Raw genomic sequence first — 13,446 nt, forward strand, 5'->3', positions numbered from 1 at the left:
ATATTTTTTTTTTGTATTTAAAGTAATAGTATCCAGCGCTGGCTAACCAACCAATTGGCTTCCAGCAATGGTGAACCTACTTTCACGGTGAACGCATGCCTTCCCTCAGAAGCTCTATGCTGCTCCACTGCAAATTGGCCTCTGTCTCCCTGCACCTATTGCCTGCTGCCGTCTACCTCTCGTAGTTGCCTATCTCTCACTGCTGCACACACCTGGCTCTCAACTGATTGACCACAGCTCCCAGGCACAGATTTCTTCCTCACCTTCAGGGCTGCCTCCTGACTCTGTGGAAAAGGAGAAGGGATTTGTTCTTGAGCCATCCTCGCTCTTGCATTGTGGCCATCTTCAAACAATCTGTTTCCTTTCAGAGGGAACACCCCTTTCTTTTGCGACAACCAATGCTTTTTGCCCTCACAGAATATGCCAGGGTGCTAATGGTTGTTAATTGCCGTATTTGTGGGTGCCTTCTGTTGGTAACGGCCCTAAGCCCTCGCATAGAGTCCACCCACGTACGCTGCAATTAACGCTATGTCGCCCTGCATTCTTTTGTTTATCCCCTCTCCCTTGAGAGTTTTGCTTAATTGCATGACCACTTCTAATCTAGGTGAATTGAGGGATAATCTGATTGCATAGATTTGGGAAACCAACACCAGCTCTAAGAATGGTTGATCGGAAAGCATATAGATTAACATCTGTATATTTGTGTTTGCCAAATAAATATGAAACCCACCCCAAACTCTAATTTCTTCTTGACAGAAACAAATTACAAAAACTAAAATGCCACTTGCCAAAAACTCTTTCCCTATTTGTATGGGAGTTTTTAAAGAGTGTAATTAAAAAGAAAATGTGTAGTTTATATAATTTTAAGTGCTCGCTTGTACATCAAGTAGCCCTCAATATTGTGGTACTGAGAAATGGGCACTGCTGCGACTCTCTTGTTTGTACATGTTCTGCTCACAGAGAACCAATTGTATCATACGTATAATACACAACCTATTCCATGCTCTACCACTTTCTGCACACCATCATCCACTCGCATCTGAACTTCAAGGTGGGCATCGAAATTGGAGCATTTGAAAATGTTGTGGGCTCCATATATACAGAAAACTGAGCACACCACAGATCAATGGAAGAAGCAGGTAGAAAGCTGTCCATGATAAACTGTTCAGAAAGCTCGGTTGGAGAAGACGTCCCTGCGTTCTGCTTTCCCGTTTCCGTACATTGATTTTCTGGATCAAGAGGTCATAGGCTACTTTGAACTCACTACTTTCCCTCTGCACATAGAAATCATCACAGGTGCACTGCAAGGATTGGTGAGCAGCACACATCAATCGAAATGTTTACCTTGGATCTGTGTCTACAGTTGATCTATCCCTGCAAGAACAACTCAAAGCCTCACAATTGGCATATCTATGAATGCTCCTAAATCTGTGATTTAAATCGGTTGGAGAAGATCCAAGCTTAGGTTCTTCCAAAAACAAGTTACAGATTGATTCTTAGATGAAGTTTGTAAGGCTGACCTCACAATTGTAGCCCAATACTTGCTTAGAATGTATGAAGTCACCTCAGGTTGCCATTTTATTGGCATCCACCCAAGAGGCTGCAGGGGCTCCTCTGAAATCCTAACGTGCCTGCTCCGAGGTGCCTTTGCTACCTCCCTTTGCCCCCACTACAATCCCTGAAACACAGGCAACAAAATATTCGTTCCAGTACTGACTTGGCACCTGCTACTGCCCTTTGATTAAGCAGGATCAAGTTACGATTGTCCTGGGTGTAGCCACTGAAATTAAAAAGGGATTATTTCTGTTAATGCCCAACATTGACCCGATGGCCCAAAAGAATCAATAGTCTATGGGCTCTTCATATTTGCTGTGTTTGTGAGGGCTGGTCTAGACTCTGTCTTTCAACTGTCAAGCTATTCTACTTTTAATCCTGACTAACAGAGCCTCGCCACCTTCCTTTGACACCTAGCAAAAGACAGGGATGCCCTATGCCACAATTTAATTGGCAATAGAGCCGCCATAAGACTTTTTTTCATTAAGCAGACACTTGCAGACAAATTCAAATAAACACTAAGATGACCCTTATTGCTCTATACGCCGATGAGATGATGATGTTTCTAAGACACCCTGCCCAAAACCTTCATCCGTGAGTGACCGATGTAAAAAATTCAAATAGGATGTGGATTTAGCTGAAGAGAATGTTCCCTGGGACAAGTCTAACTTGTGGGACATTATGGGGCTTTTCTCATAGAAGCTACCTTGGTAATTGGGCATCACGATCTACACTGATAAAGGAACTCCCTTGGTAGAAAAGTACTTGCAGACCATGACGGGGACAAAATTAATAAAGCTGCTGTTCTTCCTTATTTGATGAATTTGGTTCATCAAAATAATAGTTACCCCCCTAAAACTGCTTTACATAGTCCAGAAAATTATGTTTATGCCGCTGAAGTCTTATTTTAAACAGTTGTACACAGCTCCAATCTACTCCTTTTCCCCAAGATTCATCTCCAACTGCTTCCTTATCGCACTGGAACATTTGGACTTGTTGAACTGCTCTGCTGTAATAAAACGTGAACCTGTATTCTTTCATTTTCCTTCCTGTCTTGGCCTTCATTGATCTATCACCGCTACCACTACAAGATTTGGGATCTATGGAAACCTTCCCTGCTGATATCAGAAGCCTACTTAGACCACCATTACCATAGTCTGCGGAAAATGTCTTGACATTCCAGAACTTGCCTACCTGCAAAACCAGATGGTGCCATAAAGACTGAGCAGACGCCTATTGTTGATTTTCCAAAACCAGTGGTTTCTCTTCCCCTGAGATGTAAACGTTTTCAGAGGAAGGACTGTAATCACCAAATACTTAAAGCTGTGTAACCCTCTCCCCGTAGCCTTTCACCTCCTAACTGAATTTAAATTATGCAACTGTCTGTAGAGCTTTCCTGCTCCATCACGCTTTTGATCTGAATTGGTCCTAAACACTCCACTCATATTGAACTTGATTCAAACTTTCTAGGCCAACCTCTCCCCAAAGCACTGTGAAACAGTCTTAACAACATTGGCGTTTCAAAAAAAAACAAAACCATTAATTAAAGAATCGGACCCGAAACATAAACAAAATTAACTTTGGAATCAGTTAGTTCTTTGCAAGTTGTGCATATAAGAAAGTAGACCCCTAGCGCAAAGTACGGACATGCCTCAGAAGCCAATGCCAAACATCATGCACTCCATTAGTCTGCATCCTTGATCGTAACACATTTCTAAGTTTATCTGTTTAGCCTGCATACTTAGCAAAAGAGAAATTGCAATGGTCTGTAAAGCCACTAAATCATTGGTTGGCACCATGTGGCATGCTGGCGTACAGTGCAAAACTGGAGGTTGATGAGTGGCAGGTTATGAATGAATCTAGAGACCCAAGCTACATCTTGCTGACAATGCCCAATATGGCTGATGCATGTCTGGTGCTGTTTTTGGTTTCCTGCCGATGGGATGTTTTCTAGCAGTTCAGACTGGACTGCGCCTTTTGGTGGTCGGATCAAGTCTTGATTTGAATGTGGTCTTTCCCCATTTATAATGGGGAGGCAGGCTGAAAAGCGATTTGCAGGGTTGCCCAAAAAGATGTTGATTAATTCAAAACCTTCCAGCCGTCTAGTTTCAGCTTTACATGTTCGGATCACAACTTGATTTCATGGATCTATGTGATTTATTGCGACGGCCGAAAATACCGACTTTTTTTTAACCCCTTTACACACACATATATGCAGGGGAGACCCCCGCACTCTACCATATTATTATATTCTATACCCCCCACATTTATATGTGGTGTAAGGGGGGGTAAAATAAGTCTGCATTTTCGACTGCCGTAATTGTGAGGGCGACATAAATGTTTGTATGATCTAACATTATTAAGGATACTGAAGGTCAATCTCCCATGATGACGGTGATAATGCAGCCATGAGCAGGCATGATTGTTTACCAACAAAAATGAACAACTACATTGCGTTTGTATTTATTTAATGTCCAGTATAGAACCTGAGATCAAACATAGCTGTTGGTCAGTATTTAATAGGGAAATGGCTAACTGAGGAGGATCTGCCATGTGGATCCTCATAGGGTGACCACAAACTCGAATGTGGCTGTTCAGCACCCTATGCTACCCAGTTACCCACGTTCTTGCACTCTTCGCCTAATATTATAATATTGCTGTACATTATTTTCTTTGGTTGAATTTGATATGGCTTTTAAAAATGACAAATTATAAACAGATCACAATTGTATTCAATTTGTAAAATTCGAGTCTTGTTTCTTATGGTTAAGAACTCTAAACACCTCCATATGTGGTTTTCTTTTTGCTTGGCATTTTATTTTTTTTGTTAAAATGTACTTGTTTTAAATGTCTTGCAGATCGCCTATATTTTGCCATCTTCTCCCACAAACCAAAGACCACCACAAATACGCACTATTTCTGCACTGATGAGGAACTTGTATATGAGAAGTGAGTATATATCTTTGTTTCTTTGCACTCAAATTGCATTAAATACATTTAATGCAACTCTATATTGGCATTAGGGGTCATGTTTTGGATAGACCCTCAAGTGATGCTGACTCCAAAGGCATATGAATGCTTTATGTAATAAGGGTACAAGTGTTGAGAATGTATGATACTTGGCAGCCTCTAAAGTTACTGTTTGTGATTGGAGCGAACTCGACAAACGTAACAGAATCACATGAAAACCTTTGTATGCACATCCATATTTGCTTACTAATGAATGTATGAAGTGATATCCCATTGGACACCATGTACGGTCTTGGGCAACTGAGTAAGCCAGTGGTGTTTGTAGGGTGCAGAATTTGCACTTGCCACTAGTGTGTGATATTTGACACTTGGCGAGTAGGAAATCGTGTGCTGTGTGTATGTATAGAAGGGAGGTGGCAATTATATTTTCATGGCTGGCTAGTAGATTGCAACTTGAATTTTTGACCCATGGCGGTTGGCTTGTCAAAGGATCAAGAAACACACATAGACCCGTCAGTTGCAGCTTGGCTGAATAACTCTTGCTTGGCACGTTTTAACCACCCATGCACTGCAGACCCCAGGATATATTTTCTTGTCACTTTGTGCGTGTGTTGGTGATCTGATTTGTTTTTGTAAGAACACAGCAATGCAACTGTTTTTTCCAGATTGTCGGAAGCGGCCAGCTAGCTAGTCGGCAGTGATCAGTGGTGTGACTTGATGATACACGTTACATGTTGCAGGCGTTGGGAGATTCTTTCTTTTAGCCTGTTGGAGGCGGGTTTGCTGCATGAGGCCGAAAGCATCCAGCATCTTCCTGCTCAAGGGGCTGTTTTATGGTTACAATCCCCCTCTGGGATCTGCCGGCAGGAAGTGTGTAGCACGAGGCCTAAAGCCGGGGAGTGGCCGTGTTGCTAAAGCGGAGGCACTCCCGCATTCCGTAGGTGAGGTAATAACTTTACACTGCAATTCATTTTCTGCGGTGAGCTCACTATCTGAAATGGTCTGAAATTAAGTAGGGGGTGATTGTGGGCCTAAAGTACCTTTTTGAGCTCCTTATTCACTCTCCTGTTAAGTTGGGCGAGAAATGTACGATTTACGCAGCAGGAAAAACAGTTTGCCCGACATCACGGATGCTTAATGATATAAACTTACCATTCCCTCCCTCTCCAGTAAGCAGCGCAGGGCTAGTTATGAGTATCCCGCAGGGGGGAAGGAGTGACAGGTTGGTCTGCTATGAATGATTTAATAACAGAGGGCAACAAGGTGGGGGTCGCAAGTGTCATCTATGCGACCGAAATCTAGTAGAAAAATTACTTCTTATTTTTCAGAAAAAAAAACACCACAAACGGGATGAACTCCGACCCGGCTTGATCGAGGGAAATAAGACGGCAGAGTTTCCCCAGTGCAATCCCTCCTGGGGGCAGGTTCCGTGATGGATGGAAGCACTTTAAATTCATTGCCCCATACAGAGAAATTGGATTGGAATCTATTATTGAAGTGGACTCCTCAGTTGGCACACCGCCCCTGACCCCCCCCTTCCTGGAATCACTAAGGCATACATAGTTATGCACCCCCCAGAACTCCTTTTCGTTGGAAAGCTCCCACTGATGAAACGCTGGTAGATATTAACCAGGTTTTGTGTATTATGGTATCTTTGTAAGAGAGCTTAAAAGTGGAGGTTAAAAATAACTTATTTTAGAATCTCTACTATCCAAAATGGTAAGTATTGAAGGGTGCATGAGGTAAGCAATGATTGACAAAGTTAAGAGCAAGGCCTCTTTGGGGCCCACCGCACCCTCGACCCTGATCACAAGTTGCCCGGGGGAAATGGTGAAAGTAAGAAATACTCCTTTACCGGTATTCACGTCCAGAACAGTAACATTTTGTAAAGGCAAAATGTTTTTTTAAGAAAGTGGTTAGAGGTAGAGATGATATCTACTCGGGGGTGGGAATGGGTAAAAGTGCAATGGTGAGTGGAGGCGAAAGTATAGGGCTGGGGAGAAGCACCTCATCAGTGAAACAAGGGGAGCTTGCTCTTTTTGTTCCCTCACTCCATAAGAGTTTGAATACATTGAGTGTGGGTCTGAGTGGGATGGGATCTACTGATCCCAGGCCAAAGGAGGTCTCTGAGGGAGAAGAAAGATGGGTATAATCAGTCATCCCCCCCCCCCCATCTAAGCATTTTAATCCCAGAATGCAGAAGAACAATTGACAGACTGATGAAGACTAAAGTAGGTCCTCTTAATAATAAGGCCTTATCGGGGAAAACAAACCACATGGGCCGAGATCAATGGAAGGCATAAAAAACCAAGTTGCGAATGCTGCCTCAGTTAACCTTCGGCAATAAATGAGTAATAAGACAGCTGTTATCACAAAGGGATGTTCCTACGTATTGTTTATAGAAAGTGTTCTCCCAGAGAATCAATCAGTAACCCGAGACGATCAACAATACTGAATCTCTTTTCGTAAATTCTTAGCTTGGCAGGAATCTCAACGGCAGACACCCAGAGTGTTGATTTTGTTGATCGTACTTGCACTGAACGTGCTATAGTTGTTGGATTCAAGGTTTATTTTGGATGCTATCCTGCAAAAGAGAGATAACAAGAGTATGGTTTTGATGTTAATATGAGGGGGGAGTCCCCTAAAATACTGGGGGGTCAAGTCTAGCAAAGGACCATTCATCTCAGTCTGTAATCCTGCTCTTGAAAAAAGAAATTGCACATTCAGAATAACAAAATGACTGGTCCTGGTCGCTAAATGCGACGATTGGGAACCAAACATGGGAGCATAAACCCTAAGGATAAACGCGTATCATTGATTTGGCTCTCTTTTGAATACATGAGGGTATGGGGGCTCTCCTCTCCTCCCGGGAAGTGGCGGTTAAGTTGCAAACAAGTATTTATTTATGGTATTTGTTGGTAGCGCCCAGACTTGCTATCACAGCGCTGTAATGTAATGTAATATAATTGCATGACCGGAGACGTGGTTGATAAATTGGCCGTCTTTTGAGGGTGATCATGTTTTTTCCCAGGCTGCAAAGAATGGGCAACTTGGACGTCCTGCGGGTGGGGTGAGCTCCTTACGCTGGTTAATGATTTAAACTCTGTTATGGTTGTGAGGATAATAGAAAATGCCCCAGGGCAGAAAAAACAGGCCACACTCGCGCCTATAACGCTGATCTAGTAGCTCAGAAAAAAATGGAGGCAGAAGATTTGCCATTAATGGAACTCTCGAAAGAGGATTTCAGTTTTGAGATTGTTTGAGGTCCTGCATGAAATCTGTGTATCCAGAACTCCTGGACCCAATGGATTATCTATTTGTTTAAAGGGGATTTGGTGAGTTGGGCCGAAGTTTTATCATCCCTTTTTGGGACCATTTTGAAAAGCAGGATTATATCCTGCTACCTGGTCGATTGCATATGTTATCCCAATTTATTAAAAACGAAATTGTTCAAGCACGTTGAGTTGCAGACCAATTTTGATTCTGGATGCAGACAGCAAGGCGTTTGCGGCCGTCTTGCTGTCTCATCTAGAGTCATGGGAAGAGTCGACGGGAAGGATAGAGAAATGGCAAACTGGCTTCCGCTGGAATATGGGTACAGCATTGCATGGTTTAGGAATGAACCGCTTACAACAAATGGCTTGGAGTGGAACTTACAAAGGTATATTAGTGGCTTCACTGGACCTAACAACCACATTTGACACAGTCGATGGGGGGAAGCTATGGAGCAAGCTGCATGCCTGGGGCATTCCACCCGGTCTGTTGAAGTTAATAGCATTGCACACTGATACTTGCATGCCAGTGCACTTGAATCATGGACCGATATAGAAAAACTAAGGTGTTGAGGGGTGCCGGGCAGGGGGTTTTTAACCCCCCTCCTGTTTAGCTTCTATCTCGCTGACATTGAGCAACATCTGTCGCATGCAGCCGTGGTATCACCAAAGATAAGGGATTTGCAATTCAGATGGCTGGCATATGCCGACGATTACCTCTTGTTTGATTTTACGGCAGTTGGCCTTCAGAAACTGATCAACACATTTGTGCAATTTTTGGATGGTCTGTCTGAGGGTCAACCCAGAGAAGACAGAAATGATGTATCTCACTAAATCTAGAAAAAGGAGTAAATTTTGTTGGTTTATTGGAAAGGCCACCATTTCTAGGGTGCAAGCAATGTCATATTTAGGTTTTGTGATAAATGCATGCCCTTCCAGGGCGAACATTTACCAATGGTTTAAAACCCATGCAGCTAATATGGCGAATAAATTGGCGAGAGTGGATCCCAAATTTGGTAAATTTTCCCAGCAGCCAGCAATTTGATATTATGAGAGACCTACCCTTTGAAGATACTGGACTTTTTTCCCTGTCTGGAAGGAAAACTATGGAAACTGACTTTAAAAACACTCTCCTCTTTTCCCATGCATGCGATGAGCTACGATATGGGAATAGTTTCACTTAAAGCAAGAGCACAATGGAGGATTCTATCATTGTTGAGAAAGATTTTATGTCCTGTAAAAAACTTTGTATATGGACTATAATTGGATCTATCTGGCCCAGGGCTGCTCGAGAATCGAAGATATTCAGCTCTTATGTATCTCTGTATCGGGAACTCAATAGAAGAACTGATTCAAGCTCCCGGGAGAGTTGCATTGATTTTAAATAAGTTTGATTGGATCAATACACGGGGCTCTTTACATTCTTATTCTTGATTGGTGCACTTTCAGAGTGAACACAAATTGGGGTTTTGGCCCCTTTCCAGAGTATCCATCCAGATCGGTACGTTTAACTTTTCTGTGATTCCGTTGCAACTTGCTAGCCTCAAAACAAGTACTGGCTTGTTATGGCAGGATTGACGCTGCTATTGATCTTTGTCGATTCTGTAACCTAGGCCCCATGACTGTTAAACATTGGCTGATTCATTGTAAGGAATTGAGAAATATGCGCTATGCAAATTTAAGAACTTTTTGGATCTCCCCTCAGTTGATGTTGACCATCAAATTTGATCATCCTGTCTTGCTGGGAGGATGACCTCAATCGTAACTGATGTAACAAGATTCGTCAAAGCTTTGAAATTGGAAGATATTTTATTGGAATGATGGAGGAAGGGTGCCAGGTGTTTTGATTCTGCTTTTGTATCTCCCTCTGTTTAATTCATCTTATGTTATCATTGTATTGTGTTTGAGAACCTTGATGAAATATTTTCTGCATTTTTGTTTTTTAATTGTTTATTTCTCCATGCTAGCGAAACTATAGCATGGTTATATATGTATTTGTTTGTTACTAACTTTCCGGCCTTCTGGACTTTAATGATGGGCACTGGTAAGATGGATTTCTGAACTCTGACCTGGTGGGCAGAGGTTCAGAAGGCCAGCCTAGTTTCTTGGAACAGGGTAACCTTCTGGACAAGCCAGACCAATCAAGGTAGCATTGGCGGTGGTCAAGACTAGGTCTAAGGAGGGGTGAGGGTTATTGAAAGCCCACAATGAGCACACACAGTAAACAACACTACAAATTACCCTGTCAGGTGTATATATTAAAAATACATATACATTTATTAAAGGCCTTTTAAGTCAAACACAAAGTAAATATTATTGTAAGCTAAGCCACCCAAATGTCATTGATGACCTCACTGATAACATCACATATCTGGGCCACTTGTTTTTGTTCACTGACCTAAATAGGCCAGGTGGTTTTGTTCACTGACAGTCAGAATATTAAAATTGAAAAAGATGCTATATATCTAGACGTTGACCTTGTGATCTGTTCTTTAAGTACTTTCCTTTGGGTTTGGTCTCAGCTCATCATGCACATACATGGGAAAATGAGCAGCCTCAAACACACAATTCATTTGTATACATGAAGATAAACTTTAATGTCATTAACATTTTCTGATGATGTTGATGATGCTGTTTGTTTCTTTCTTCCTTACTGTATGTGCCTCTCATTTATATGCATTGTGGTTCTTCATATGTATTGTTTGTACCAGCACAAGTGTTGTAAGTCTTGAATTGTTAGCTAGTTATTACATGTTTAACATTACTCAAAACTCTGGTAAGGTAGCACTCATTATTGTATTATCCAAAATTACAAGATTATGAATAGTGTACTTCTATGGCGCATGCTATATGATTAGATTTCTGTATTAACAACACTACAATACAATGATTTTAGATGAGTACATTCTTTAATAAATTAAGTAGTGCATGATAGGTCTCCCGATCACCCCTGACATCTTGTTACCAACAATATAAACACAACTCCTTGTAGGGACTTCATCAAAATGTATTTCATCAGTGATGTCATCAATGACATTTGTGATGTCATCTTTGATGTCCCGGGTGTTAGTCTTAGCAGTGCACGGTGGTGGGGCCAGTTATGGTTGCTTAGCTTACCATAACGGGCGAATTTCTGGGGGTTTCCGGTTTTACCTGTAACCATAACGTCCATTTAACAAAGATATTTCAGTGAATTTCATGGGTTTTTACCAGGGCATGCTATTTTCCTACAACTTACTAATATCATACTTACCCAATATAGCAATATTTGTGTCCAATTTACAAAGTGTCACCTTCTAGAATCATTTTTAACACTTCTATACACTTTTTGCAACTATTTCAACTAGTTTTGCTTCTGTAGACGTCTACGAACATCTGCCTTCATTGCGGACCTTCCGGACAGTGCCACATGACCATACGCTGGCGCGCGGCATGACGTGTCCGAGAACCCGTCTGCACTACACAATAAGATCTGTGCTGCGCCGACAATTCAGAACTGAATTTTCTATTTGATTTAGGAACTTTCAAATTCAAAATTTCCATTGCACAGCTCCAACACCTATTCCTACTCATTATCCATTAACAATCTAGTACACAGTACTTACTTTTAGCAAAACTGCAATTTATTTTAAAATGGCATCTGCTAATGCCATCCCTCCTCCCCAAGAGCCACCACCACTGCTGTAATCAAGGAGCATGAGAAACACTGCTCTTACCTTAGAAATAACACACGTGAAACATTTTCCCCTGTCCACCTACCCCTCCATATTAGTGTATGGTGCCTCTTCCCTCGTTTCCCTCCCCACCTTTCGTTCTAAGCTCTCCTGCCAAAAAGAAAAATACACACAAAAACAACAAAAGAAATGTTCCTTTAGGAACCACCTTTCACAGTTAAAAAATAGAACTAACAAAAAAACGTATAGACTCCATTTACTTTATATTTCTCAGTAAAGTACATAGACTCAATAAGATTTTCCAACATTTCCATTTGCATTTTGTGTTATGCGAATGGGAATATTGTGGCGTTTATCCTCCGTTCCCGGCAGCCCAAGTTATCAGTCCAAGCGAAACGAGGGTGGATAATGCGGTCTCTGGACCATTGTCCCCCGATTCCAGCCCCCGTAATGGGGGATGAAGGCCATTAGCACCCTAGGTTCCCAAAGCGGGAACCCGGGGTGCTAAAAAAAAAGGATTTTTCTTCCTACACCGGGACGCCTTAGGCCTTAGGCGTCCCGGTGTAGGAAGGAAAATCCTTTTCCAAGATGGCCACCATGGAAAGGGAAGCCAGGGTTCCATACAGGGCCCCTCTTCGCTTTCCATGGCAGCCTTCAGAAGACAAAAAGAGAACTCTGACCATATTACCAGGAGCACATTTCTCTTCCTTTTCAAATCTATCCCAATTTCGAATAACTTTACCACAAAGCCAGTCCCAGGTGGACATGGCCACTTTAACCCCATGTTTTGTCCCTCGTGGTCATGGCCAGTAGCCAGATTGTCGTGATCATGACCTTATTCCATGACCCGACAATCTGGGCACTGCGCATGGCCACAGGCTACACCTCAGTCACCAAAGTTATATCACAATTTATTGTACCTACATTATGACACTTGTCAAAAAATAAAACACGGCCACATTTGCAAAACCATGCTTTCAGGTCCTTCTCAATGCTCCTTACACAGGTTTGCTGGAAATCCACCCATGTTTTATTTTTTCAAAAGTGTCAATTGTATGCACATACAATCGTCCTATAACCTGTCCCCCCCTTGTCAAAATCCATTCAGACTTTACGATCTATAATCTTGTTGCAAACCTTTGTGTAGATTTGTCGTATGGCACCACATTTATAAGCCTTTACAATATTTTGGGCCCCCCCTCTAATTCTGCCCCCTCTAGACATAATCCCACCATACTTTGCAAAAACATTTATATCTAGATCTATTATCAGTTTGCCAAATTAAGTGTGTCTTCGTCCAATGGCACCTCATTTATAAGCCTTTACATTATTTTGGGACCTCCCCTCTAATTTTGCCCTACTCTTGACAGAATTCCACCAAACTTTGAAACATATTCGGGATTAGTTAAGGAATATAATTGCAAAATATCATGCGGTATCATTAAATGGCGCCAAAGTTATAAGCCATCCAAGAACTGCTTTTCACCAACCCTGTAATGCAGAGGTGTCTGCGAACTTCTCAGGACTGCCCGTGAACATCCGAACTGTTCGCGGACTTTTGTGGCGAAAAACACATGTTTTTTTGCTTCTTGCAGCCATATTCCATCCCATCCTCATCACCCATCACCTCCCCAGAGATTATTTGATAAAGTTTGACAAGTGCAATGTTGTGTTTTTAAATATGTTTTTACCCCGATGTCCGCGAATCCAATATGGCAGGCGTTTCCAAAAATCTGACGAACCTCATGCTTCACTCCAACCAATCAGCAAATATGTTGTGTTTCCGCGGACATGACGCAAGTCTATTAGCCAATCAGTGTCCTGTCCGCGGAGCGAACAGGGAAGTGTCTCTGCGGAGCGGACATAGATATCACTAATTTTTGTACCTTACGTTTTGGTTGTTTAAAGAAAAACTACTGGATGGATTTGCACCAAATTAACAAAAGCACGCTTTCGGCACCAAGCCGCCGCTCCTG

At 42.1% G+C, this 13,446-nt stretch overlaps 1 protein-coding gene across 13 annotated transcripts in view; it reads left to right on the forward strand.

Moving 5' to 3' along the window:
- CDC14B (cell division cycle 14B) overlaps positions 1–13,446 on the forward strand; it is a 1,298,523-nt gene that overhangs the window by 400,734 nt on the left and 884,343 nt on the right. For all 13 annotated transcript variants that reach the window (XR_011280342.1, XR_011280341.1, XM_069625680.1 and 10 more), the window contains exon 2: positions 4,413–4,503. Coding sequence is in view for 9 of the 13 variants with exons in the window: in XM_069625680.1 (XP_069481781.1) it covers positions 4,413–4,503 (91 nt within the window). In the remaining 4 variants the exon portion in view is untranslated. The remainder of the gene's footprint in view (positions 1–4,412; positions 4,504–13,446) is intronic.

This window comes from Ambystoma mexicanum, chromosome 6p (assembly GCF_040938575.1).
Source record: "Ambystoma mexicanum isolate Mex_15411 chromosome 6p, UKY_AmexF1_1, whole genome shotgun sequence".
Lineage (NCBI taxonomy): Eukaryota > Metazoa > Chordata > Amphibia > Caudata > Ambystomatidae > Ambystoma > Ambystoma mexicanum.